Source organism: Rhagoletis pomonella, unplaced genomic scaffold (assembly GCF_013731165.1).
Source record: "Rhagoletis pomonella isolate Grant_MI unplaced genomic scaffold, Rhpom_1.0 Rhpom_scaffold_00010, whole genome shotgun sequence".
Taxonomy (NCBI): Eukaryota; Metazoa; Arthropoda; class Insecta; order Diptera; family Tephritidae; genus Rhagoletis; species Rhagoletis pomonella.
Window position 1 is genome coordinate 7,380,812 of NW_023458564.1, and position 27,965 is coordinate 7,408,776.

The following is a 27,965-nucleotide window of genomic DNA, read 5'->3' on the forward strand; positions in this document are numbered from 1 at the left end:
ATATTTTTTTATTATTGAATTGTAGTTGTAAATCAAAGAAAAAAAAAATCACTAAAATATTTTTTTTTTTGGATTTTAATAAAAATTTAAGGTATGCAATTTTATAGCGCATTAAATTTTAGAATAATAATGAGCAAGTTTCAAGTGGGTGCTTACGGTGCTAGGCATTTTCTTCCACATATATACATACATATGTGCCTAAAATGTGCTCGAAATTTCGACCTTATTATATTAGAATATGCTATAAACCTGCATACCTAAAATTTTTTCTCAAAATTAAAAATAAATATGTTGTGAAAGTTTTTTTTTGTATCTACAATTTCAAATCGATATAAACAAATCGTGAACCACTTTTACAAATCTTTTGGTATTCATTCATAGTTTAACCCCCCTAAATGAATGCAATTGGTTTCATTACGATCACTGTTACACTTTTTATTTAATTTTTTTTTTAAATTCGCGTTGATTTTTAATATTTTTTTTGTTGACGGTGAGACACACTTTTTGTTCCATGTCTTCTTGGAATTTAATTTTTTTATGTGGCAGAAAATGCATAACGCCGACAGCGGTGATTGCCGGCGACTGCTAGAAAATTTGCTGCTTAACATTTTTGCGGAATATTTTAACTTGCCAATTGTCATCTTTTCAAAAGCGGTTCAAAAATATCCTGTTATAGGTGTTAGTAGGTTAAAATGTTCTATAAAAAAATGTTCCCTAAAATCTATTAAAGGCCTCCTAAGGCCAGAATTATTTTAGAGTCGTTTAAAACATAAAATTACATGATTTAAAATTGGATTTTTGATCAAAAAGTTGAAAGCTTGACCCACTGTAAACATTTTTCTAATGGGATGGAGCAAAATCCTTTTGAACTGTGACTACCGAAAATGAAAAAAACCTTGACCGTCCTTGGTTTCAAGGCGGCGGTAATGCTACAACCCTCTGGGCCCGCAAAAGAAATTTCACTATCTCTAGGACTAGCTTCAGAGGACTCGCAGTCCAAAAAAAAATTTACAGTTTTTCGTAATATGACTATACTAATTAGAAAATGTACAGTGGTCGAAGTAATTATAGCCTCACCACATTTTGACAAGTTTTAAGATAAAAAATTAACTTTATTTTTATAAAAAAATAACTAAAATTAAATAAAAAAAAATAGTAATAATAATATGTTAAAACTTGTCAAAACGTGGTGAGGCTATAATTATTTCCACCACTATAATTAATATATAATAATTTCCACTATGTATGTCTTTTAAGTAAACAAATTTTTGTAAAGCTAGTTTTTAGATTATGATGTTCAAGATACGTAAATATATCGCTTTCAAAAGTGTATATGAGCAAATCTCAAGAGTTGTTTTTTTTTAGTCTCACTCACTTCTTTCGGCAGAAAAAAAAAACGCTAACGCATTCTTCTTGCATTTATTTCAATCAATGGAGTTCCAGAAACAAGTACAATAAAAAATATATCAAGTACTTGAACCATTTAACACTTAAAACGTTTATTTATTATTTCATTGTCACTCGAAAAAATCATAATTGTTTTTTTTTTTTTTAATAACTTTGGTAAGTTTTCAAATGAATGTTCATATTTGAGGCAATTGACATTAGCATAAAATACAACATATCTGTAAAGTTTCAAGAGTGCATCACGAAATTAAAAAAATGGCAGCATGCAGAATAACTGTCGCAGCTATATTGTAAGTTTTGAAATTTTGCGATTTTTTTAATTATAAAAGATTAACATATTTCAAAATGTCAACATTAAACGGTGAAAATGTTCTTTTTGCCAAAAACGAACGAATCTAGTGTCTCGACAAATGTGAGCACGAGTGGTTATTTTTACTTTTTTTTTATTATATTTATCTTTTTTAAGTTTTCATTTAAACCCAATTTCGCGATGGAATCTTGTTATTCGCATATGAAGTCAAAATATAAAAAAGTAGAACGGTTTAATGGCATTTTTTTCACATATATACATAAGTGAAGCTTAATAAATTTACCACCGACTCCGCAACAATATAGGCGTGACATTTTGAAATTCGGTGTGTTGACATAAAAATATATGGTAGATGCTTATAGTAAAGTAGATATACTTTTGTGAAAGGGGCGTGGCAGATTTTAAAAGTGTGAAATTTTTACTCAGACATGTGCATGGTAGGCGCTTATAGTAAGGTAAATATAAATGAGTTTGTACAAGGAGGCTCGGCTCATTCCATAGCCGTGAAATTTTACATTTGCTATATCTTCGGACCCCTAACTCACATGACCTTGAAATTTAGTGAGAAGATGTACGGTAAATGTATAAAATGAGTTTATACAAGAGGGCGTGGTGTTTATTAATAAACTGAAGGAGAGTGAGTGTTTTTAACAGAGACGTGGCATCTCTAATAGATGTAGTACACCCAGAGAACCATAACCTTTGACCTATTATGAACAGACAGCTAAAAGTAATCTTCTGTTGTAAACTAAAAAGGGATGAGAGTTTGCAAGAAGTCGTAGCACCTCCCAAAAATCAAAGTCCATTTTTTGACTCTTCTTTCGGTACCTTGATTCACCTAACCTTAATATTGAAACAAGATTGGTAGTAAAGAAAATGATGACCAATATAAATGCATCATGAGTTATTACTGGATGTGGCCAAGGAGAAGATGTTGTTTCTGCCAGTAGTCCCATTTGTTCCCACAGACCTACTATTTTAATTTAATAGTCCTCAGTACTCTCTGAGGCTTTGCTCACGAGTGGGATGTCCGAATTGTATTTATGTTTCCACACAGCAACAAAAAATTAAAATATTGTTCATAAGGAGGCCTAAAATTAAATAAATTTTACGACGTCGGATGCAAAAAATTCTGCCGACAGATGGCGCTGGAGTAGATATATTTATAGATTCCGTCTTTATTGTACGACCTGTATTAACGGGTATTAACTTTATGATAAGAAGTGCTTCTTAAAAAAATGGACCCAAAATATAGATGGCGCCGGAATCAAATTTGCTTTTAATATGACTTAATAAAGCCCCATCGTTAAAGTAGCGCAAGAATGTCATAGGCACATCAACGGGTCATCGGTATATCAAGAAGAAGTGTCTCAAATTAGAAAGAACTCGGTAGGAATGTCAATGACCCAGTTTGAGCGGGAAAACTCTATCATCCTGTGGAACAGCTGGTTTTTAGAAGAAGATTACGCACTCTTGGCAAACCTTGCAATACTTGCAGATATCTCAAAGGTGGAAATAAGAGCTCATAGCATCGAAGGGGTTTAGTAAGGAAGGTTCTGCTCTTCAGTCCTTTCAACCTAAACTAATATTTTTTTTACATTACAAACAGTTTTTGCATTTCAACACTATTTGTATATTAATAATACCTACTAATAATAGTTTGGCGCTTACACGTATGTTAGTATTTGACCAAGATTCTCCTCCTATTTTTGTGTTGGTCAACGCAAAAGTTCTTAACAGGCATCACGAAGCAAGCCGGTTATTTGCTAGTACATAATAATAATATTGGCGCTTCTCCTCCTATTTGTGCCGTGCGCCTTGATATTGTCACATAAAGGGGAGGAACCTACAGTTTTACGCCGACTCCGAACGGCGCACAGTGGTCGGAGAAGCCATGTTTTACGCGACAAATTAGCAGGGATGTTACGATTATAATAAAACTGCGGGATATTAGTATTGTTGTAATGCTAAATCCGAATGTGGCATAAAATTTGTAGTCTGGCAGTTGACATCTGTCAAATCGACTGCCAATTTCTCTCAAATTGAGAAAACCTTTTTGATAATACCACCGATTACGTTTTTTGACATGCTGATCAATAATATCACGTCAAATCAAAACATTGAGAGTTGACAGCTGTCAAATGGACTGTTAATTTTTCTAAAAATATAAGAAAATATTTCTTAAAACGCTACTGATAACGGTTTTAGACACGCCAGTCACGAATTTTACGTCAAATTAAAACTTTGAGAGTTGACAGCTGTCGCATGGGCTACCAATTGGATTCGCCTTTTTTGACTTTTGAAAATTGACTTCAGGTTGGTTAGAAGGCATCCTTTAAATTATATGGTGCTGAATATAGGATAAATTACAGTAATCTTTAATATTTTAATACACTTTATGTTATTTGGAAAACTGCTAAAATTGGTATTGTGAAATAAAATTGGGCGTCATCTTTTTGGCGCAAGTATGCGCGAATTTTCTTTTCGTAGAAAGGCCCCTTTCATTAGTTTTTAGTAAAAAACTGAAGATTCTACTTGGCCCTACTCATTAGTTATATCTTTTTGAAGAAAATATTTTTTGAAAAATAAGCCGTGTTATTAGGTATTTATTGATGATTTAGGGATTCATTTTTATTATGTAACATTTCACATGAAATCATCATTTTCCATGTTTAGGAAGTAAGACCAAACCAGAAATTACTGTCATAATTGAAAGTATCCATAAAAAAATTGTTAAGAAATCTATCAACTCATAACTGTTAGAACGTGCCACGCTTGAAATTACGTTGAATTAAACAGCTTCAGCGGTTTGCTCAGCAGATTTTATTTAAAATATTAATCAGTTTTGAGTACGTTGGACATTTCTGAATAAGAATAGCTTTAGCACCACTGTGCGCCTATTGTATTTTTATAAGAACCTGTTTTTCATGCCAGATATACACTCGGAGGTTTGCTATTGTATCGCGAGGGACGACCGCTGTTAAGAAGAAACATTTCTTCTATATTTTTTTGCGATGTTGCTTTGACCAGGGCCAGGAAACCAGGCCCTGCGGAATCTTTAAAATTTCAAACTACTTTTAAAATGTCCGCAGTTGTACTATATTTCACCCCTAGTTTGATTAGTATATTAATTGCTTCGTGTGTTTAGAGATTTTTTTTTTTTTTGGTTTTTGTCGTACGGTGTAATATTCTACAAATGCATCCGTAATTGAAAGGCAAGCCATTAAGGAATTAGCTTCCTGAGTTAACTTACTTCTTCTTCTGCTTGTTTGGCGCTGTAACAGCCTAAGCGAATTCTTTTAACTCTGTATCAAAGAGGCTTATAGTTTTTGTTAAAAGAAAAACCAATAACATGTTTACATTCTTTGCAATTTCTTTAGAAGCGAATCACCTCAAGCATTCTTATTTCGCTAGGTAAACATTTAGAAAAAAATGTTTAAATTACTTCCGGGATCTATTGTGCATTCTTTTGTATATCTATTACAAAAGAGGCTTTCGCTACATAAATGCAGAATGCATATATACACATACATATACCTAAATTCAGTGTCTAAAGGGGTGTGTTTCTTCAATTATATGTGTAGTTACAAACCTGCGCATAAAGCACATAGACAAACAGTGAAAAGTTACAAAAAAGTCTCTGTCTGCCGCTTGGTATTGTGGACACTTCAATTTCGGCAAGGAAGAAAAACGAAATAAATTCGTGTACGTAATTTCGTAGTTCGAAACTCTCTTTCGCAGATGTTGTCATACGCTCGAAATAATGACGTCATTTTCGACTTTTCGGAAACTTTCGAAAATGAAAAGTTATTTTTTCTTTTTTGTGTATACACACATATGTACATCCCAACATACTACTATTCAACCCCAAAAATTTGTAAACAAAGCCCTAGTAAACAACTTGTTTAGTATTTATGTATAAGTGCTAACAGCTGGTTGCATATACTAAGTATGCAAGTGCATTTATGTTTATACCTATGTATACCTACACATGCCCATATAACTATATGTAAATAAGCGCCAGTTTGACATTGTTAACGTTTAATCGACATACATAATTTCTTAGAAGCTGAGTCGTTGGGTGGTAATGGGAAATCTTTTTTAATGCACCTGCACAAGTTGAATGACCATTTGGCAAGTGTGCGGTGTGTTTGTTTTGTTTTAAGAGGAGACAAAAGTTTTACTAATATTCGGGTTGTTGTTAGTTGGGGTGGCCAATCTGTTATTTAACGAAACAAAAGACACCTCAACAATGAAGCCTTCGCTACAAAGGAGCTCAAAAATAGTTTTTTTTTTGTTAATTTCGGTGTACGAAGAAAGTAATTAGATATGGGCAAATGCTGGCGTTGCAGGTGCTATTTAATATTTTTGCCAGCAAAAAAGAATAAGTTAAAAAATTTTAATAGCATGAGGAAAGATTTAAAGCAGTACTTATGAGAACAAAATAGTGGAAATTTGAATTCAAAGGAATGGGTGTGTATTTTCTCTCAAATCTTAGAATGGACGCTCCGCCAGAAATAAACAAATACACCGTGAACTTAAAATCCCTATTGCTGCTTTTGAAAAAAAAAATAACGCCTTGGCGCACCAACAAAATCCCTCGTAGTCCGAATTTCGTGAAATGAAAGAGATAATGCTATAGGATTTTTGAAACTTTAAAGTTTTTTGGTTAATAGACACTGAAAATGCGCTTTTAATTCATTTTATTTGTTTAATATAAAGGATGAGGACATTTTCCATACCTATTCGCTCTTATGCACCAAAAAATTCAATAATATTTAATGAAACAAAATTTTCTATTTTATTTGTTACCCGCATTATTATTCTACATTGCATTGATTTTTTTAAATAATTTTTTGAATTAATCATATTTTTTCAAAATCCTTTTAAAAAAATCTTGACGGCAGAGAGAACAAGTAAATACGCGTTTTTTTTGTATTTTGTAAAATTTACTGTCGCACGGTGTTAAACATGTAAATGTTTTTACATATGTTTGCATGAGCGTAGCCAGGTAGCCAGGCTCGAGTCCCCCCGCCCTAACTTCCAAGTTTTCCCTATATACATATCAGGAATGTTGCGAATATTTGCATTCGCATTCGTTATGCGAATGATTCGCATCATTTTACATATTCGTATTCGACATTCGCCTTCGCATCAAATGATACGAATGTTTTGCGAATGTGAATGGATACATTGGCAGAGAGTCCACTCTAATATTGTTGAAATGGCTCTAAGTCTGTCTAAGGTGCGTACCAGTGTTGCCATTTTAGATTTTCCAGCTAGATTTAGCTGTTTTTTCACCGTTAAGCTAGAAAAATTTAAATTTGGCTGCTAGCTTTTTTCGGTAAATCTTTTAGCTCTTTCTAGCTTTTTTCTAAATTTAGGAAAATCCTAACAAAAACTATTCTACGAATAAACACGGCTCAATTAACCTTCACAAAATTGTAAAAAGCGATAAACCCAGGTTCCATGTACATTAGTCTATCTATACTGTATGCATCCATTGCTCTGTTTGAGGGAACAAATAATCGATTATTGTTGAATATTTGCAAAACTGCCGAAATATGGAGAGGTATAAAGTTATAAATTATCGAATTTAATAATTAACATTTACTATTTAATAGATATTTTAAGATAGTTGATATGCCCGTACCCCAAGGGAGTATTATCTAGGCAGACAATACAAGCTCAAGCAGTTCCTCGGAAGAGCAGCCTTCGCCTAGAATTTTTCACAATTGTCCAATATCTGATTTTTTAATCAAAAAGCTGTTTATTGAAACTACAGATTACAAAGAGAAAATTTAGAGAGAACTTAAGACTAATTAAAAAATTCATTTAATAACATTTTGAAATGGTATTTTGAAGAAAAGTCAAGACCATTAAGAATTGAAAGCGAATTAAATTCTCCCAATGTTCTCAGAATCGGACCATTACAAGCATAATTAGTTTTAGCCGTGCCCAACCAGAAAATTTTATGATTCCGTAGACTTCGCTGCGGAATATTGAAATTAAGTTTTTCCAGTAAAGATCATAAGTGGTTACAGAGATAAGCGATATGAAAAGTTCAGTATGGGAGGTGCCTCGTAGAGTCCGACCGATTAATCGGCCGATGCCGAGGCTAGTATCGGCCAAGAGAATCGGCATCGGCGGTTCCAGAGATAAGCGACATGAGAATTTCAATTCGCTTGGGCGGTGCCACGCCCCCTTTTCCAAAACCTACCACTTTTCGCGATAAGTACGCTATTTATATCATAAATAGCTATGCCAAATCTCAGAATCTTAGCATAAGCGCTTCCAGAAATAAGCGATATGAGAATTTCAATTTGATTGGGCCACGCCCCATTTTTCAATACCTGCCATTTTTCGGCGTAAGAAGGGTGGTTACAATTAATGCATCTGTACCAAGTTTCAGTTCCTCAGCATAATTGGCTTTAGAGATATATCGGTTTTCACATTTTAGTCTGTAAAAGGGAGTTCAAAATTTTCTTGTGGCGTATTTATATATGTATAGATAATTACTCCCACGAGTTGCCTTCGCCCTGGCGGAGATTCGCTGTTCCGAGTATGGTTGATCAGTTCTGAAGGTCGCCCGGTATCCGAATCACTCCGTTCGCGACTGAACCTTGTGAAGGGCCCCAGCCTGGCTAAACCTCGATACGGATAATAGGAAACATTGATTTGGACTAGAATGTTGAAAATACAGAACTCGTGCAGGGAATTTCAATGAGATAAAGATTTTTGTCGTTGTTGATGCTAAAAGCTTCTATGTGCCTACCGAACACACAACTTTTTAAGTCATCGCTATTGAGATTGCAGAAGTATAATGTCACAGGGAAGAAGCGAAAGAAATATCTTGGCAAACATATACTATGTACATATTAGAGATGCGCGATTAACCACTTAATCGAACAAGCTGATAATTCGAAATCTGATTAATCAATTAATCAAAGAATACAACTTTTTGATTAATCAAAGTGACAAATTTCTCGATTAATTGCATTTTAATTAAACAGAATCTAATTCGGTTTATTAATCAGAAAACTGAATAATTGTTGCAGTATTTTTTTAACACCAATTACTCAGGATCTGATTAATTAAAGAACTATTTAATCGATTAGTCGTACATCCCTAATACATACACACTCAATTATCAAACAACCTCCTATACTAAGCTTAATTATATAAAAGACAATTTAAGAGAGCCAAAGAAAAAATTTTAATTATCTAGCAAAATACTATAGATCTTTTTGCTTGCGAAATTTTATTGACTCCGAGTTTCTGTTTTCAGGGCGATGGAAACACTTCATTTCTACGCGCAGCCCGAGCTGGTAATCTGGAACGAGTTTTGGAACATTTAAAAAATAATATTGACATTAACACCAGCAATGCTGTAAGTACGCCGAATATAAAAGTTCACACTAAGCTTGCTATTAATCTAACCAAATGATTTTGCTACCACCCACAGAACGGCTTAAACGCACTGCATTTGGCTTCCAAGGACGGACATATACACGTCGTTTCTGAGTTGTTGAAACGCGGCGCTATCGTTGACAGCGCAACCAAGAAGGGTAACACTGCACTGCATATTGCTTCGCTCGCCGGTCAAGAGGAGGTAGTAAAACTTCTGCTCGAGCACAATGCCTCCGTGAATGTACAGTCGCAGAATGGCTTTACGCCACTCTATATGGCAGCGCAGGAAAATCACGATTCGGTGGTGAAGTTGTTGTTAGCCAACGGCGCAAATCAAAGTCTTGCCACTGAAGACGGCTTCACGCCACTGGCCGTGGCTATGCAGCAAGGACATGATAAGGTCGTGGCTGTGCTCTTGGAAAGTGATACACGCGGCAAGGTGCGATTGCCTGCATTGCATATTGCAGCCAAGAAGGACGATGTAAAGGCCGCCACACTACTTTTGGATGTGAGTACAAAGTGGAAAGATGTTTTCCATCTATAAACAAAATATACTTCCGTAATCGTTAAATTATTTTATTTCCCACAGAACGATCACAATCCCGATGTAACTTCCAAATCTGGCTTTACACCACTGCACATTGCTTCCCACTATGGCAATCAAGCCATTGCCACTCTACTAATCCAAAAAGGTGCCGACGTTAACTTCGCCGCTAAGCACAACATTAGTCCGTTGCATGTGGCCGCCAAGTGGGGTAAAACCAACATGGTCTCCTTGCTGTTGGAGAAGGGCGCTAATATTGAAGCCAAGACCCGTGACGGTCTAACGCCATTGCATTGTGCAGCACGTTCTGGTCACGAGCAGGTAGTCGACATGCTACTCGAGCGCGGCGCACCGATTAGCGCCAAAACAAAGAACGGACTCGCTCCGTTGCATATGGCCGCACAGGGTGAGCACGTAGATGCCGCACGCATTTTGCTCTATCACCGTGCACCCGTTGACGAGGTTACGGTGGACTATTTAACAGCGTTGCATGTGGCTGCGCATTGTGGACATGTGCGTGTCGCCAAACTGCTGCTCGATCGTAATGCCGACGCCAATGCACGTGCGCTTAACGGTTTCACGCCGTTGCATATTGCATGCAAGAAGAATCGCATAAAGGTGGTGGAGTTGCTGCTACGTCATGGCGCCAGTATTAGTGCCACCACAGAGAGTGGTTTGACACCATTGCATGTGGCCGCTTTTATGGGCTGTATGAATATTGTCATTTACTTGCTGCAACATGACGCCAGCCCGGATGTGCCGACCGTACGCGGTGAGACACCGCTACATTTGGCTGCGCGTGCCAATCAGGTGGGTGGGGATTAACGTATATGTAGATGAAGAGAAACACTTTTAACTCTCGTTTATTTCTTTTGTTTGTTTGCTTCCATTTACAGACTGATATTATACGCATTTTGTTGCGCAATGGCGCTCAGGTGGATGCACGCGCACGCGAGCAACAAACTCCGTTGCATATTGCCTCTCGTCTCGGCAATGTTGATATTGTAATGCTGTTGCTGCAGCATGGCGCTCAAGTGGATGCCACCACCAAGGATATGTATACGGCTTTGCATATTGCCGCCAAAGAGGGCCAGGATGAGGTAAAAGAATTGATTGCGAAAAAGATAGTGGACCATATTGATACGGTTTATTTGATGCAATTGTTTTGGATACGCCATCAGGAGTATTTTATTTGATTAGTTCTTTTCTTATATGTATGCATATGTATTCTTTTCATTTGTATGTTAACTGTAATCTTCAACTTGGTTTGTTTTTTTAGCACTGAAATTGGAATATTACTTTAAGTTGGTTTTGTTTGATATTTTGTACAGCTACCGTTAAGTTGTTTCAATGTTGTTATTTTTTAGTTTGTAAAATGACAAATATTTCCATAAGCAGATTGGCACCATAGATTTCACTTATGTAAGTAGGTACTAAGTTAAATTAGCAGTAACATTTATTTTTTCCTAACACATTTGTATACTATCTTGATCATTAGAATATGCACTAAGTGAAATTATTTTTTATACATTCCTGGATAGTTCACCAAAAGTTTTGAAATTTTAAATGTAGGTCCCGCGTAGGTGGGCCTACTTAACGGAAACAAACCCACAAATTTTTAATTTTCCATAAAGACATTGGACCGTAAAAAAAGTTTTCCGGAAACCCTTGAGTCTAAAGTATTTTTGCAAGGCGATTTCAAAAAAAGTTTACATTTTTCCTGATACATATCTTCGGCGTTTATAATTGGATTTTAAAGGATGATATATCACCCTAACGTACTACCCTAAAATCAGTAAATTTAAGCTCATCAAAAATCATTATACTTTTGCTAAGGAACTATTTTTATTATAGCAGTAGAATTTTTTCTGGAAAATTTCCTACATCCGAATTTATTTACTTAGGTGTCACCGAAAAATTTTTTAAGGCGACCCCTACATTAGGCGAAAAATAAAAAAAATATAAATATTTTAGAATCAGGGGTGTATGGCGAACTTTTTTTGTTTGCTTGGTAGGTGTTACGGGCTTATTTACATTCTTCAATTTTTGAAACACAACTTAAAATGGGGACCAAGCCTTACAAGACCGTGACTACTAGCTTCCTGAACACAACTTTCTCTTTTTAATGTATTCTTCGACATACTAAAAGAATGATAATTTCACGTGGCATACCTCACTTAGATAAAATTGACTGCCAAACTTTAATTTACTGAACAAAAAATCTGCTTATGAAATATTTATATTCATCATGTAAAGTTTGTTTTAACGCATTATTTTAAGGCATAGATTGTATTATTTTTCATTATTTTTTTTTATAACCGAACGCCTTTGTTTCAACTTATGTTCGTTGCTATAAAAATTGTTATTATTTAATTACTGTGTTAAAATATTGTTGAATAAATTGTGAAATATAAAATTTCATTTCCTTGTTTATCATTTCTTCTGTAAAGGTACAAATACCATTTTTTTCATATTTAACCATTTACTTTTTAATTCTTTTGCATGAATCTTAACTTCAGTGTGATTGGATATCTACTTACATATGTATGTACATACATATACACGTTTAATTTATAAAATCTCCTTAACCAGGTCGCTGCTGTTTTGATCGAAAACGGCGCTGCATTGGACGCTGCTACGAAGAAAGGCTTCACACCACTACATTTGACCGCCAAATATGGTCACATCAAGGTTGCTCAACTATTGTTGCAAAAGGAAGCGGATGTGGATGCTCAAGGCAAGAATGGCGTCACTCCGCTACATGTCGCCTGTCATTATGATAACCAAAAAGTCGCTTTATTGTTGTTGGAGAAGGGTGCTAGTCCACATGCTATAGCCAAAAATGGACATACACCATTGCATATTGCCGCTCGCAAAAATCAAATGGATATCGCTACTACTTTACTGGAATATGGAGCACAAGCTAATGCTGAAAGCAAAGCCGGTTTCACACCATTACATTTGAGTTGCCAGGTAAGAGGTGTAGATTTGTATGTACTTATGCTTATACATGGTAGTATTTTGTTCGAAATGGTGGAAGTAACCCCAAGCAATCCGATTACTTTGAGCAAGAGCTTTGGTATTCAATAAAAAAAAGACAGATATAAACTAGGGTCTAGAGGAGCGGAGGACACAGGACCCTATAAGTGGTTATTTACGATTCTTTATCATTAAGAAGTTCAGTTTCTGGTCGAACTAAAACGGTATTTCCCCAAGACGTTTCCGAGATACTAAAGATTTACTCAATCTGAAAAAATTACTTAATCTTCTCTAGCCGTTAAAGAATTTCATTCTGTTCTCTGTTTTCTTCATTAATTTTAGAAACTGTATACCAAAAGTTATATAACGGTGTGAATTTTATATCGGAGCTCCGGACACAGAGATTTCTATAGAAGGTTGTTTGTTTTTTTTTTACACATAATGACAAACTGATACCTGGTGTCTTTTTTTGGAAGAAAGTACGTCTTTAGCTTTCCTACAAGGGAGCAATGGAGAGATCTAGATACACCCTTGGGGATGTTCGTAAAAACTTTCTATACCGACGGTTCAGAGAATGGTAATGTAGCAGGATGGCAACTGGATGATGCTTCAGGTGCTTTTTACTACTTAGGGTGCTATGGAAGTCTTCGCAATACTGAAAGTAGTAGACTGTATAACTTGCGAAAGCTGGTGTGGACATAAAATCAGGGTCTGTAGTAACAGCCAAGCTGCTATAAAGACCTTGGAAACCGCTCGCGCGCCTTAAAAATGGTACAGGAATGTAAGTTGAGGCTGAACTCGTTGCAAGGTGAATGAGCTTTGAACTTTTATCGGACCGGAGCCATTTTTAGGGCCAATCGTAGCGGAAAAAATCGGGTACATCAAAGATTTCTCTTATAAAACTCATAAAGCCGTTGCTGTAGTATTGACGCCTTTAAAACAACCAAGTGTTTTCTGAAAAGGCCAAATTTCTTCTCATACAGAGAACCAGTGATCCACGAGCCCTGTTAGGGTTGATTGCGGGGAACAACCCATGACTAAGACCTATGGTCGAAAATGGAATCCTGGACGATCCACCAGGTACATATTGCTTGGAAGACGACTAAAGTACAGAACATTTTCAATGCCCCTGACCGGACTTCTCCAGACTTAGATGGTATATTTTTGGGTTAGATTTATTGAAAATGCACGAGCTACATTTTTTCCCTCGAAAAAGGGCTAAGATTCATAAAGGAGTCTGGTAAATTTGTAGAAGGGCAACGAATTCCCGCCCCCTACATATACATCCCTATCATCTAATTCCTCTCCTAGGGCTTAGGTACAATGGTACCTGGCTATAGCTCACGGAACGCTGTCTGAGCATATGTGCAGTAAACACTTGCATAACTTAGGTAATTTTAAATGGGACCCGGGTAGAATGGTGTTTCGTAAATGGCCTAAAGCGCTTCAAAACACACAATCTACCCTGCAATTTTTGTCTTAACGAGTTGAGGAGTAGGCGAGAGTAGCTAGCAACAGCTAATGGACTAAGCTGTACTGCTCGATGAACGAATAACATGGATTTGGCCATGGATCCCCGGATTCACACAGGAATAGCTGCCAGTTTCGAAGTCCCTTATAATGATTTCTGCAGAATCCGTAGAGATTTAAAAGAGATAGGCTCATCCGCTCCAGAAAAAACGACTGAGAGTTTACGTGGTTAATTGATGTGTTGGCGTCGGAAGCCATCTTTATGTGGTTCCGATTTCGCATTGTGAGTAAGAAGCAACAAAGCTTCGGCTTGAATACTCGGTTTAGGCACTCTATGTACCGCCAGATACCGTAATAAACAGTTGAGCTTACCACTAATTTAGGAGAAAATGAAATAGCCTCAACGAAAAAGAGAATAATAGAACTTTGTTACGTTCGTTCGGTCGCGGTAACAGGGTGACCTGCTCCTTCCTCTGAATCTAATCTTATCTAAGATGATTTTTTCAAACAGAGTCGTTTTCAATTTTACTACGTTACAAGGTTCTGAACAGAAAAAGTATATTTTGAACAAATGTGAAATCAAATTAGTTTGATCGTAAGAAATTTGATTCAAAATGAACATTTGAAAACACATTTACATGTTCTAACTGTAGCTGAGTGCGCAGAGGTGCTCGCTATTATTTATTAGGTGCAAGAGATCCTAGGTTCGATTGCCGTCTGCATCAACATAAAGTCTTAAATTTTTATTTGGTTTCTATTATTATGAAAAAGTATATGTGAAGTGCAGAGCGAAAGCCTATTCAAAAGAAAAAATCCCCAGATAAAAATCTGTTTAAAGTAAACAAAGGATCGCTTGGCGGCAAATCCTATGTATGTATGTGTTTTAGTTTGAAATAAACACGATATGGTTTATGTTTTCTCCGTGTGCTCTTTCACTACAATCGAAAACAAAAATGCATGATTTTAATACAAATTTAATCAATTTCCAGGAGGGTCACGCTGAGATATCGAATTTGCTCATTGAACATAAGGCCAGCGTAAATCATCCAGCCAAGAATGGACTAACTCCGATGCACTTGTGCGCACAAGAAGATAATGTAAATGTAGCCGAAATTCTGCAACGCAATGGCGCCAATATTGATATGGCCACCAAAGCAGGCTACACACCGCTACATGTAGCCGCCCATTTCGGTCAAGCAAATATGGTGCGCTTTTTATTGAATCATGGTGCTAACGTGGATGCGGCTACGTCAATCGGCTATACACCGCTGCATCAGACAGCTCAGCAAGGACATTGTCACATCGTTAATCTACTATTGGAACATAAGGCCAATGCCAATGCACAGACCGTCAATGGACAGACACCGCTGCATATTGCACGCAAATTGGGTTATATAAGTGTTTTGGATTCTTTGAAATCGATTACAAATGAACCAGATGCAGCAACACAAACTCAAACCGATGAAAAGTATCGCGTTGTTGCACCTGAGGCAATGCATGAATCCTTTATGTCGGATTCCGAAGAAGAAGGTGGTATGTATTATGCTATGCAATCTACTATTTTTTGTATGTATCTCTGGTATCTTAGGACATTCGTATATATATATAAATAAATTCATTCACATTTGAAAAGTTTGCTTGGTTCTCCATTTCGTAAATCATACATACATACATATGTATTAACAAAGCACCCTTTATATTTCATTTAAACATCTGCATATAGAAACAATCGCTTTACAAGACAAATTCTCATTAAATCGTTACATATTTGTGAATGAATGTAACTAGATACTAAATAAAATATTATTTTGCTCTGCCGAAGAGTGTACTATGTATGTACAACCTTAACTGGTATAAAAACTTTGACATGCTACTCGAATAACACAATGCGAAGCACTCCACTAATGTGACACCAAGTTAAAAATCTTCCGTTATCCATTTAAGTATGTGATTGCCTAGCCTTATTATTATCAACCTAGTAAAATACAATACGATAATTTGTGAGAAATTTCAAATCAATTCTGAGTACATATTAAATAAGTTCTATAATTTATGAATATTTTTGTTTGTATGTATGTTTGACAAACTGTGTCTCAGGCGACACAAACGATTGGGATCCATGGTATGGCATAAAGGGTGATCGAAATACGAATGAAGACCACGTTTATCTTCCATATTACCAGGGCGAAACGTACTTTATGTCTAGTAAGTTTCACACATTGGGCTTTGCATAAATTAGCCATATAAAACCAAATTACAGTAAATTAAATAATAATAAAATATTCATATTTCTTATAAAGTTCCTTATAAAGTGTGTGTGCGTGTGGTAGTGTTTCCAACAAAATTTTTGGCTTTTTGTTAAAATGCGATCGGTTTATATATTTTTGTAAATAAATAGTAACATGTCAAAATTTTTAGACCACCCTTCACACTTTACGGGGGATATATGTACAAATGTATGTATGTATGTATGTATGTATGTGTATATATGTATAGCTATGTGTTATGGATGTGCAAAATCATTGTTGTTGCAAAACTATCGAAATCATCAAAAAAACACCACAACAAATAAAAAAAAATTTCGAAGTGATGGGAATCGGATCTAAATACTGCATTCGATTAAGCTGGATGATAATGGATGATAAACTACTGGAGGATTTAAAAAAGTTGGTTACCGTTCTAATTTTATGCCTAATTGAATTTAGAAATCTAAGATCCCAAAACGACACAATGGACCGTATGAATAAAAACTAAGCAATTGGTTTTTCTTCAAATATCCGACCTTTTACTTAAATTTTTGAGTAAATCGAGTAAAATATCTAAAGTTTTGAGAAAAAGCGATTGTTTAGTTTTTATTCATAAGGCCCAATGTATAATTGTTCTTTAATTTAAAATTTCTCTTTGAAATCAACGTTAAAGCAAGGAATATAATTAGGTAGTGGACTCACACAAATTATAAAAAAAATTACGATAACATATTTCTAATTATTACCTCGTATAACTGAACAGAACCGCTAGGGTAAAACGTCGCCACACACAGTGGTACAAACCTGGAATTTACTGTTCAAAATGGTTCAGAGCCTTTATTTTTTCATCTGATTTGATAATCTTTAAATGGAAGCTAATTTAGACGAGACTTATTGACGCCGATTTTTGAAGCAAAAACCATTAAAATATGGGTAAAAATTCGCCAAGTGTAACAGGAAAAAAAAAATTTATGACTGCATTTTGTTCAAACTCCACCACGTTGTTGCTATGGTTACTGGTAACCATTGGATGTTTTTTTGTCGAGTTATACGAGTTTAAACATGCAAATGTCAGCCCTTTTTCGTAATCGTTTCTTCGTTATTTTCGCACTCGGCATTGAAGAGCTTGTTTTTTTTTTAGTGAATTTTACATATTTTTAAAAAAGTTTTAAGTTAAAAAAATTTACAGGAGTGGGGGGAAGGGGAGAAGGTTAACGTTCAGAAAGAATACATGGAGTATTATATATATATTTTTTTTATTTAATTAAATTTTTACCAACTATTTTATTTTTTTCGTTTTTAAATAATTTAGTTTTCTTTTTAATTTGATTTTCTTTTAATTTTATGATTTTTAGATATTATTTTAAGAAGAAAAATATAAATTTTTTTAATTCCATTTAATTTTAGGAACTTATTTTGTTTTTAAAGTTTACTTTTCTTTAATTTTTGGGTTGTATTATTTTTAGAACAAAACAATTATTTATTTCACTTAACTTTTAGAAACTCATTAATTTTTTAATTACACTTTTTTTGAATTTAAATTGGTTTGAATTTTCAGCTTTTATCGTTTGAAAAGAAAAAAATATATATTCTTAAATTAAAAATTTTTTTTTGATATTTATATCCATTACTTATTTTTAATTCAATTCGATTTTTGATATATTTTTCTTTCAGATTTTATTGTTTTAAAGAGATTTTTTTTATATCTTTTATTTTAAAGGATTTTTTTTTTTAATTATTAGATTCTACATATTATTTTTTTTTAAAAAGAAAGACATATTTTTTTATTTCCTTTAACTTTTAAGCAGTTATTTGTTTTTTTTTGTGTTTAATTATTATTTTTTCTTTTTAATTAAATTTGCGAAAGACTTTTGGTGACGAGAGACTGTGCTAAATTGACGAATGCTGTGATTTTAAAATCATGTTTCGATTCGAGTTAACTTAGATGATGAATGCCGTGATTCGCACCCTGGTGTTTCCATCGCACAGTGTTGGGCGTTATTCAATTAATTTTTTAATCATCATGTTAACTGATTAAACAAGTAATTGCAATTAAATTAATTAATTAATTGTTAATTGTACTTACAACTAAAATTTTCTCAACACTGCCATCACAGACTGGATTTAAATGTTCAAAATAGTCTAGATGGGTTATAAAACTGCAACTTAAAATTTTCCTAAAAATTCCAAATAAGAAACAGGAGAATCAATTTTCTTCAAATTTGCTGCTTTCTCTGCACTTTGCACGGAAAAATTAAATTCAAAGAAATAAAAATTATAAAAAATCGGGCTCGACAATCCTCTTTTAAATTTCATATGCTTTATTAAATAAAATTAATTGACTCTGTTGAGAAATGAGGCACCGGACAGTAAATTCCAGTTTGGCACCACTGTGAGGCGGTCTTCCTGTTTGTCTGCTACAATACATACATACATGCATATGTATACACATTTCTCCAATTAATCTTTGTAAAGCAGACTAATCTTGATGTGTTTAATTTAAATCTCTTGATGTTGTTTTATTATAATTTAATTTATATGTATATATAAATGTTAATATAAATAGATATATTAAAACACAATGAACAACCTTTTGGAGACAGGAAGCAGTAAAATCCTCTATTTGAGGCGAAAAGTAAAAAAGAATTGAGGTGATTAGCGAAGTGCAAACAAAAATGATTGAATATGCAATTTTGAAAAGGGCGCATGTCCGAAAATAGAAACCATTGGGGAAAAAAAATAATTTTTTTTTTCCTAGAGTTGTGATTTTTTCAAATCTGTTCGCACACACCATGACATTAACAGTAGAATTAATACAAAGATGTATCCTTTTCAAGCTTCATAAATACAGAGAAGTATTTAGATTACATCGATGGTAATGGATTCGATGTTCCATTGCCCGACTACGACGAGGTACGAATAGTAATTACGCAGCTGAGAAACAACAAAGCTGCTGGAGCTGACAGCCTGCCAGCCGAGCTATTTAAGTACGGCGGCGAGGAGCTGACAAGTTGCATGCATCAACTCCAACGCAGAATATGGGCGGATGAACGAATGCCCGACGACTGGAATTTAAGTGTGCTCTGCCCAATCCACAAGAAATACGTCCCAGCCATTCGCGCCAACTACCGCGGGTTCAGACCTCTAAGCATAGATTACATGGTCTTATCGAGTGTATTGTGCGAAAGACTGAGCCCAACGTCAACGAATTGATTGGATCGTATCGACCTGGTAAATCCACCATGAACCAGGTATTAATAATAGGCAAAATCTCGGAAAAGACTCGCGAGAACAGGATCGACACACCCCATTCATTTGCAAATTTCAAAGCCGCCTACGACAGCACTAAAAGGAGTTGCCTATACGCCGTGATGTCTGAATTGGTATCCGCCCGCGAAACTGATACGGCTGTGTAAAATGACGTTGAGTAATACAAGGCGACTCCCCTTCGTGCGATTTCTTTAATCTGATATTGGAGAAGATAATAAAGCCGCATAACTAAACCGGCATGAAAACCCAACACGGAATCACTCTTGCCAACAAGTGCTACGTTGGACTGCGTATGCAATTCAGGACTAAATTGCTCACTAGGCGTACGAAACCCACACTCTATGAGTCACTCATCATGCCCGTGATGGTATATGGCGCAAAAGCATGGACAATGACAGCATCCAATTATGCGGCTGTTGGAGTAATCGAGAGAAAGATTTTGCCGAAGATTTACGGGCCCTTACGGGTTGGCGACGGCGAGTACTGCAGCCAATGGAACGATGAGCCTTATGAGCTTAACAACGGCATGGATATAGTGCAGTGAATAAACATTCAGCGGCTCCGCGAGGAAGAGGGAGGCCCCCACTGCGATGGAAAGAACAAGTGGAGAAGGACTTGGCTTCACTTGATATTTCCAATTGGCGTCAGTTGGAACAGAAGAGAAAGGACTGGCGGTTAGGCAGTCACAGCGCCAAATAAGAATAAGATTTATATTACATTTATATGAAAAAAAAAAATGTATTTTTCAAGTTATGGGAGACGTGCGCTAATCGAAATTGTAGCTAGGACTTACCAAAACTTGCTAAATTGTCGCGCCACAGCTTATTCTTGGGTAACTGTATGTAGGTAAAGTACCTAAGTATGTATTTAATTTTACTAAAAGTAAGTTTTCCACTATTTTCCACTCAAACTATATATTATTTCTTTAATTATAAAATGTAGAACATACGGTACGGGCTTATCTTTATCCGGCTACCTAGGATGCGGGCTATATTTGTATATGTACCCGAGTAGAGGGTAATACTTGTCCGCCGGTTACCTGTGTAGAGGGTTCCCGCGTAGAACGTAATATTTCTCCGGGTAACAGGTCATTTTTAACCAGGTATCCGGGTAGGGGTTTATCCTGATTCAGGTACCCAAGTAGAAGGCAATTTTTATCCGGGTGCTTGAGTAGCGGCTTATATTTGTCTGGGTACCCTGATAGGGGGTTGTCTTTATCCAGGTAGCCGGGTAGAAGGTAATATTTAACCGCGTAATCAAAGGAGTACCCGATTATATTTATTACAAAACGTTGTCAAAGTTGTCAAAGGGGAAAAACACCCTATCTTCCCTCAATAGGGGGTGCTTCATTTGTTCTCGCTGATAGAGTCAAGTTCTTGGGTGAAATACTGGACGGCTATGAAGAAGAGATGAGGTCTCTCTCCAAAAGTTTTGTACTAACTGAAAATACGACTCTTGTTAGGAAGCTAGAGCGCGTGCAAAGGGCGGCCCTTGTTGGAATCAGTGGAGCACTGCAGACCACTCATACTCTAGCGCTAAATGCTATGCTCAATGTCGCACCTGTCGGCATTGCAGGCGAAGTAGCGGCGGTTCGCTCAGCCATTACAGGCTAACCTAATATTCACGCACGCCGCCAATTTACTGTCAAAAATTTCTCATGCACATACAACTTGTATGGGACCAACCGAAATTGAACGACGTGCGTATGAAACTAAATCAGTTTCCAATTTTTGTTCTGCGTGACATTTTGATTTGACATTTCGCTCAATGAAATCAAATGCAAATGCTCGCAAGCAAATTTCGAATGACGCAAGAAAAAAAATTCTACGGCGTGGGTACCAAAACGCAACACGCGAATATTAGGTTAACCTGTTAGGCTCAAAAGCGCGGGGTTCTCTTTCAACCCAACGCACGTGCACTCGACAATTCTCGAAAACTTCAACTTCCTGCCTGAAAAAATGGATTGCAAGATTCTGAGGCTGGCCCAAAAAGGATCCATCTCCTCACATATTCCTCCAAAGGACCAATGAGAGAATCGTAGTCTCTGAAGAAGAGGTCCAATAAACATCTTCACATCTTATTGAGAAGGTGTTTACTGTCGCGAACTCTCAGTATGTTCAGACCATACTCGTTAAATAACACTGGTCTACAAATTTCAACTTTTTTTCTGCGAATAAGACGGGACCTGGTGTTTCTGAACGGATTTTTCGTGCTGAACACGAATCCGGGGTCAAAAATGTCCCATCACGTCACGTTTTCGAGAAAAAAGGGGTTGAAACCCCTAAAAACAGCGTTTTTGGCCATTTTCGAAAAATTATAGAGCTGAACCCTGACGTGGTACAAATTTTGCATATATCAGAAATTAAAGGCTAAACCGTGCCCTTTCGAATGAGCCCTATGCCGAATTGATCGCGTGCACCCTTAAAGCAGGGGGTGTATTTGTGTTTAGGGGTGCAGGAAAAATTGATCACAGAAAGAATTTAATCTTAAACGATCATAGAAAGTTAATAATGCCAAGGTTTTAACTATATTAAAAGTCGCTGATTACGAATCTGCAGTTAGATTTTAAAAATTTAAGAAATTTATATGGTCGTTTAAGATGAAATTCTTTCTGCGATCAATTTTCCCTGGACTCCTAGACACAAATACACCCCCTGATCTAAGGGTGCATGCGATTAATTCGGCATAGGGCTCATTCGAAAGGGCACGATTTAGCCTTTAATTTCTGACATATACAAAGTTTGTAGCACGTCAGGGTTCAGCTCTACAATTTTTCGAAAATGTCCAAAAACGCTGTTTTTAGGGGTTTCAACCCCTTTTTTCTCGAAAACGTGACGTGATGGGAAGTTTTGGACCCCAGATTCGTGTTCAGCACGAAAAATCCGTTCGGAAACACCAGGTCCCGTCTTATTCGCAAAACCCTTGTAGACCAGTGTAATTGAACATCAGCTGCCTGCGGAACCTTGTTGTAAGCACCGTTCTAAGAATTTCTGTAATGTGGTATCACAATGGCCAATTGAATGTCTAAGTGAGTTCCTCTCATGGGTCTGCCACATAACCTAACCTAACCTAACCCTATCTAAGAATTGGGCTGAAAAAAAACCATATCTCAGAATTCAGTTCAAAAACGCCCTATCTTAACTAAACATATATTGAAAATGAGCTGAGATTGAGCGTTCTTCAATCAAACTCTGAAACAGGGCGTACTTGAAAAATTTTCTGAGATAGGGCGTTTTCGAACTGGCTGCCGAGATAGGTCGACCTTTCACTCAATTGTCGATATATAGATGATAATATTAATATAGTAGTTTGTTAGCGTTTGGCCGAGCTTCTCCTCCCATTTATGGATGTTCTGTTGTGGATGTTCTCGCACAAAGGGGACTCCGAACGACGATTGTATTGTGAAGCTGTCTGCCGAGGGGCGACCGCTCTTAGAAAAATCTTTTTATTTTCTTTTGTTTGTGATGTATGTATGTCGGAACCTAGGCTCGATCCCAGGCCCTGCGGAATGGTAGTATGCATTTGTAACCATTACAACACAGCGGCCGCCTCACAATACTCGATATGAAATAGGCTCGATTTTGATTGTTTTTAGGACTTGTTAAGGACGGAAATTTGTATGAAGCTAAACTTCTCAAAACAAAGAAAAACTTTTTTTGCGACACAGTCTAATTAATATATGTATAGGGAATAAGAGGTTGGATGTCATCTTGCTTCTCTATAAAAATGAGATAACATGACTTTATGACTCAAGTATGAACATCAATATTAATTTAATAGACGCACATAGATAAACTTATACTGATGTTAAATATAGTGTTAACAGAATTAATTTAAATATATGATTAATTATACAAGGGATAATGCTGAAAGGGAAAATCGTAAAGCCAATTACTTAAAAAGTGAAACTACATAGTTATAAATGTTAAAACAATTTTTTTTTTAGATATTGATAAAAGCGCATAAATATATTAAGCGATTTCCGAGGTTCTCTTATAATGTTGTTCATATCGGCTTTTTAATAGGTGTCAATGGGGCACCGAAATTGCGCATATCGAAACTGTGCATTTAGACATTATTTCGGTTTCAACCGAAACTGTGCATGTATGCTTTATTTCGGTTCTTACCATATGCATTATTTCGGTTTTAAACCGAAACTGTGCATGTATGCATTACTTCGTTTTTTTTCATATGCATTATTTCGCTTTTAAAACGAAAGTATGCATATGCATAATTTCGGTATTTTCTCATATGCATTATTTCGGTTTTCAACCGAAACTGTGCATGTATGCATTACTTCGGATTTTTCATATGCATTATTTCGGTTTTCAACCGAAACTGTGCATGCATGCATTATTTCGGTTTTTGTTATATGCCTTATTTCGGTTTTCAACCGAAACTGTGCATGTATGCATACCTTCGTCTTTCACATATGCATTATTTCGGTTTTGAACTGAAATTGTGCATGCATGCATTATTTCGGTTTTTGTTATATGCATTATTTCGGTTTTCTAACGAAAGTGTGCATATGGATAATTTCGTTTTTTCTAATATGAATTATTTACTTCTACTTAGTAAGGGTTTTAATCCCTAAGCGCGGCTGAAAGCCGCCTACGCAGAGAAAAGTTCTGCGCAAAAATACGTCCGCCCTTCTTTTCCGGCAATACAGAAAGGAGAATTCTACTTAGTAAGGGTTATAATCCCTAAGCGCGGCCGAAGGCCGCCTACGCAGAAAGAAGTTCTGCGCAAAAGTACTTCCGGCCCCCTTTTCCGGCAACACAGAAATGAGAATTCTACTTAGTAAGGGTTATAATCCTTAAGTGCGGCCGAAGGCCGCCTACGCAGAAAGAAGTTCTGCGCAAAAATACTTCCGGTCCCCTTTTGCGGCAATACAGAAAGGAGAATTCTACTTAGTAAGGGATATAATCCCTAAACGCGGCGGAAGGCCGCCTACGCAGAAAGAAGTTCTGCGCAAAAATACTTCCGGTCCCCTTTTGCGGCAATACAGAAAGGAGAATTCTACTTAGTAAGGGATATAATCCCTAAGCGCGGCCGAAGGCCGCCTACGGAGAAAGAAGTTCTGCGCAAAAGTACTTGCGGCCCCCTTTCCGGCAACACAGAAAGGAGAATTCTACTTAGTAAGGGTTATAATCCCTAAGCGCGGCCGAAGGCCGCCTACGCAGAGAGAAGTTCTGCGCAAAAATACTTCCGCCCTTCTTTTCTGGCAACACAGAAAGCAGAATTCTACTTAGTAAGGGTTATAATCCCTAAGCGCGGCCGAAGGCCGCCTACGCAGAAAGAAGTTCTGCGCAAAAATACTTCCGGCCCCCTTTTCCGGCAACACAGAAAGGAGAATTCTACTTAGTAAGGGTTATAATCCCAAAGCGCGGCCGAAGGCCGCTTACTCAGAAAGAAGTTCGTTTTCATGTATGCACTATTTCGGTTTTTGTCATATGCATTACTTCGGTTTTGAGTCGAAACTGTGCATGTATGCATTAATTCGGTTTTTGTCATATGCATTATTTCGGTTTTGAACCGAAACTGTGCATGTATGCATTATTTCGGTTTTTTTCATATGCATTATTTCGGTTTTCAAACGAAAGAGTGCATATGCATAATTTCGGTTTTTCTAATATGCATTATTGCGGTTTTCAACCGAAACTGTGCATATATGCATTATTTCGGTTTTTTTCATATGCATTATTTCGGTTTTCAACCGAAACTGTGCATATATGCATTATTTCGGTTTTTTTCATATGCATTATTTCGTATGCACAGTTTCCATATGCACAATTTCAGGGTGCCGTGTCAATTGTTTGCGACATATGCAACGTCTACTTTGTGTGCTTTGCCTTCCAAACATTTACACACCTGTACATATTTTAAACACCCATACACTCATATTTAACAGAAGAAAGCGTTACCATTTCGATTATGTTCATTATTTTCTACCGACTTCCGTTTCATTGCAAATGCATTCTCAGCTTTCATACTTAATCCAAAAGAATATGTATATTGTATGTATGTATGTTAAAAAAAAAATGCATGTGTGTTTGCTCTTCAAAATAAAAAAAATATATATTATTTGCATATTTCTTTATTTATTTCTTTTCAAAATTTTTTTTTGCACTATTCGCGCCGACACCGCTAATAATCCGCAAAACCAAATCAAATCGGAAAAACAAATCGGATATCAATGGAATGCCAAATAAATAAAACTGTAAAACTGGTCAACTTGCCACTACACAACCACCACCACTACCACCACCACCACAACCACCACTACTGCCACTACCAGGCGAAGATAATATGCTTTCCGATCAGCCTTACCGTTATTTGACAGTTGATGAAATGAAATCTCTAGGCGATGATTCCTTGCCGATCGATGTCACACGCGACGAACGTATCGATTCGAATCGCATGATGACCCATAGCGCTGAGTATGCTGGCGGTGTTGGAGGTCAACCGCAACAGCAGGCCATCGCCGAAGAGTTGATTAGTCCACATAAAGCACAAATTCATGGCGCTGGCAAATCGATTGTGGATGGTATTTATATGGGTAACGGGCTTAATGAGGAACAAAAATATGTGGGGTAAGTTGAAAATAATTCAGATATGTATTTACATTTTTTAGCCTGTATATGTAAGTGCGATTATTTTTTTTATTATTCGTTTACATGCAGCCGAAAACTTTCTTGGAAAAGGTAGTTATATAAGTTATTTATTAGTAAAAAAGTATTATGTATATAGTATTCGTACAACTGAACAATTTATCAAAACGTTTGATTAGATCGAGGGCGTTATGAATTTGCAACTGCGTCGAGACAGTTCTGTACGATTTTATCTTTAATATTTCATCATTTTTGCTATACACTGACACATTTGCGTATGGGATAAAGAGTAATAAATACTGAACTGACTTTGTTGATTTTTATTAATTTTTCTTAATAGAACTTTAACTCAATTAACAAAAAATTTTTCAACCATGGAAGGTCTGCTTATTTTGCCAATTTTTTCTTACAGCCTATGTGAAAATATTAAGGAAATACTAAAAAAAAGTAAAAAAGTTTAAGTATTAAATATAGTTTTTATACCTTTTCGAAAACTACCGTTACATGTCAAGTAGGGGTGGTTTTGACCCTATTTCAAACATCTGCGATGGTTTTTTTCAGTTAAACCTAATGAGATAAACTGGTGTAGCCACAAATTGCCGGTGCCACGCCCATTTTGAAAATACCATAATAGTCTTATTTATTTCTCAGAGGTTGTTGTGATTATCAACTTTGAGTAAATTTGCGCCCTTTATTTTCGAATAGTGAAGTCTCCGCATTTGTGAAATTTACCGTTATATGACAAGTAATTTTTAGCAAAAAAAAAAAACCGACTTCAACTCTCATATAAAAAAATATATATATATATCTCATGATCCACTGATCGGATTTTAACCAGATTAGTATGGGACCACCTCTGAGACACTACCTTTCCGATGCAAAAAGAATTATCGGTTGACGTGGTCCAAAGTTATGCGGTAACATACATAAAAAAAAAAAAAAAAAATATTCCGACGAACTGATAACCTCCTCCTTTTTTGGAAGTCGGTTAAAAAGTAGGCGTAGTTTTAGTCCGATTTCAAAAATTTTCCACGTCTTGCTTTTATGTGTCCAATACAATAATTAAACCGACTGAGACATAACTGGGCCCATTTTCTAATAATTTATAATATTCTTATTTTCCACAAGATATACATAATTTTAAATATCAATTTTGAGTGAATAAACTTCAGTAATATCGCAGTTTTCATATTTCTGCAAACTACCGTTATACGGGAGGTAGGCATTGGCCATTGTCCGATTATCCCATTTTCAATACCATCCGTCCTTGGTTCAAAAGAACATCCGTTATGGGAGCAAGTTCGCTCGGGTATAAAAATATGGCGAATATATCCCGTCGCCCGTATGCCAGAAGCATGAATGTGTAAAAATTAAAATTTTGGGAAATCAAGTTAGAAATTTTTCTTTCGAGACTTAACTCTACTTTATGCAATTGAAATAGTAAAATATGTGGGTTCCGTGTACGCATGGTATTCTGGTATTTGGTATAACGTAGAACATCCAAAGGTTAGTGGAGTCAAACCAATAACTGAAAACTGATAAATTTGCACATTTATGCTTCTGGCATAAGGGCGACGATATGTTAGTAAAATTTATTATCTCTAAATTTTAATTACGACGATTTTATATCGCAAAATGCAAAATTTTAGTTGCAAAGAAGTATTGGGCCGTCGCACAGTGCCGCGAAGGTGGACAAAAATACAAAAATCTACTGTCTT

The 27,965-nt window shown here is 36.1% G+C and overlaps 2 protein-coding genes across 5 annotated transcripts in view; one reads left to right on the plus strand and one right to left on the minus strand.

Moving 5' to 3' along the window:
- The window catches only part of LOC118745980 (ankyrin-3), a 187,270-nt gene that overhangs the window by 133,927 nt on the left and 25,378 nt on the right, over positions 1-27,965 (minus strand). The gene's annotated exons all lie outside the window — the stretch shown is intronic.
- On the plus strand, positions 8,985-26,991 carry LOC118745985 (ankyrin-3-like). Of its 3 annotated transcripts, XM_036479692.1 has the most exons (8): positions 8,985-9,107; positions 9,183-9,635; positions 9,717-10,481; positions 10,568-10,771; positions 12,264-12,644; positions 15,110-15,653; positions 25,935-26,229; positions 26,320-26,991. In XM_036479692.1, exons 2-8 carry the CDS (start codon positions 9,402-9,404, stop codon positions 26,342-26,344), a joined length of 2,448 nt encoding a protein of 815 aa, XP_036335585.1. In that variant the 5' UTR covers positions 8,985-9,107; positions 9,183-9,401; the 3' UTR covers positions 26,345-26,991. The 3 variants fall into 3 exon arrangements, with proteins under 3 accessions (XP_036335585.1, XP_036335586.1, XP_036335584.1); XM_036479693.1 differs by lacking the exons at positions 8,985-9,107; positions 25,935-26,229; positions 26,320-26,991 and adding an exon at positions 18,933-21,830 and having other exon boundaries at positions 9,308-9,635; XM_036479691.1 differs by lacking the exons at positions 8,985-9,107; positions 25,935-26,229; positions 26,320-26,991 and adding an exon at positions 16,218-16,699 and having other exon boundaries at positions 9,308-9,635.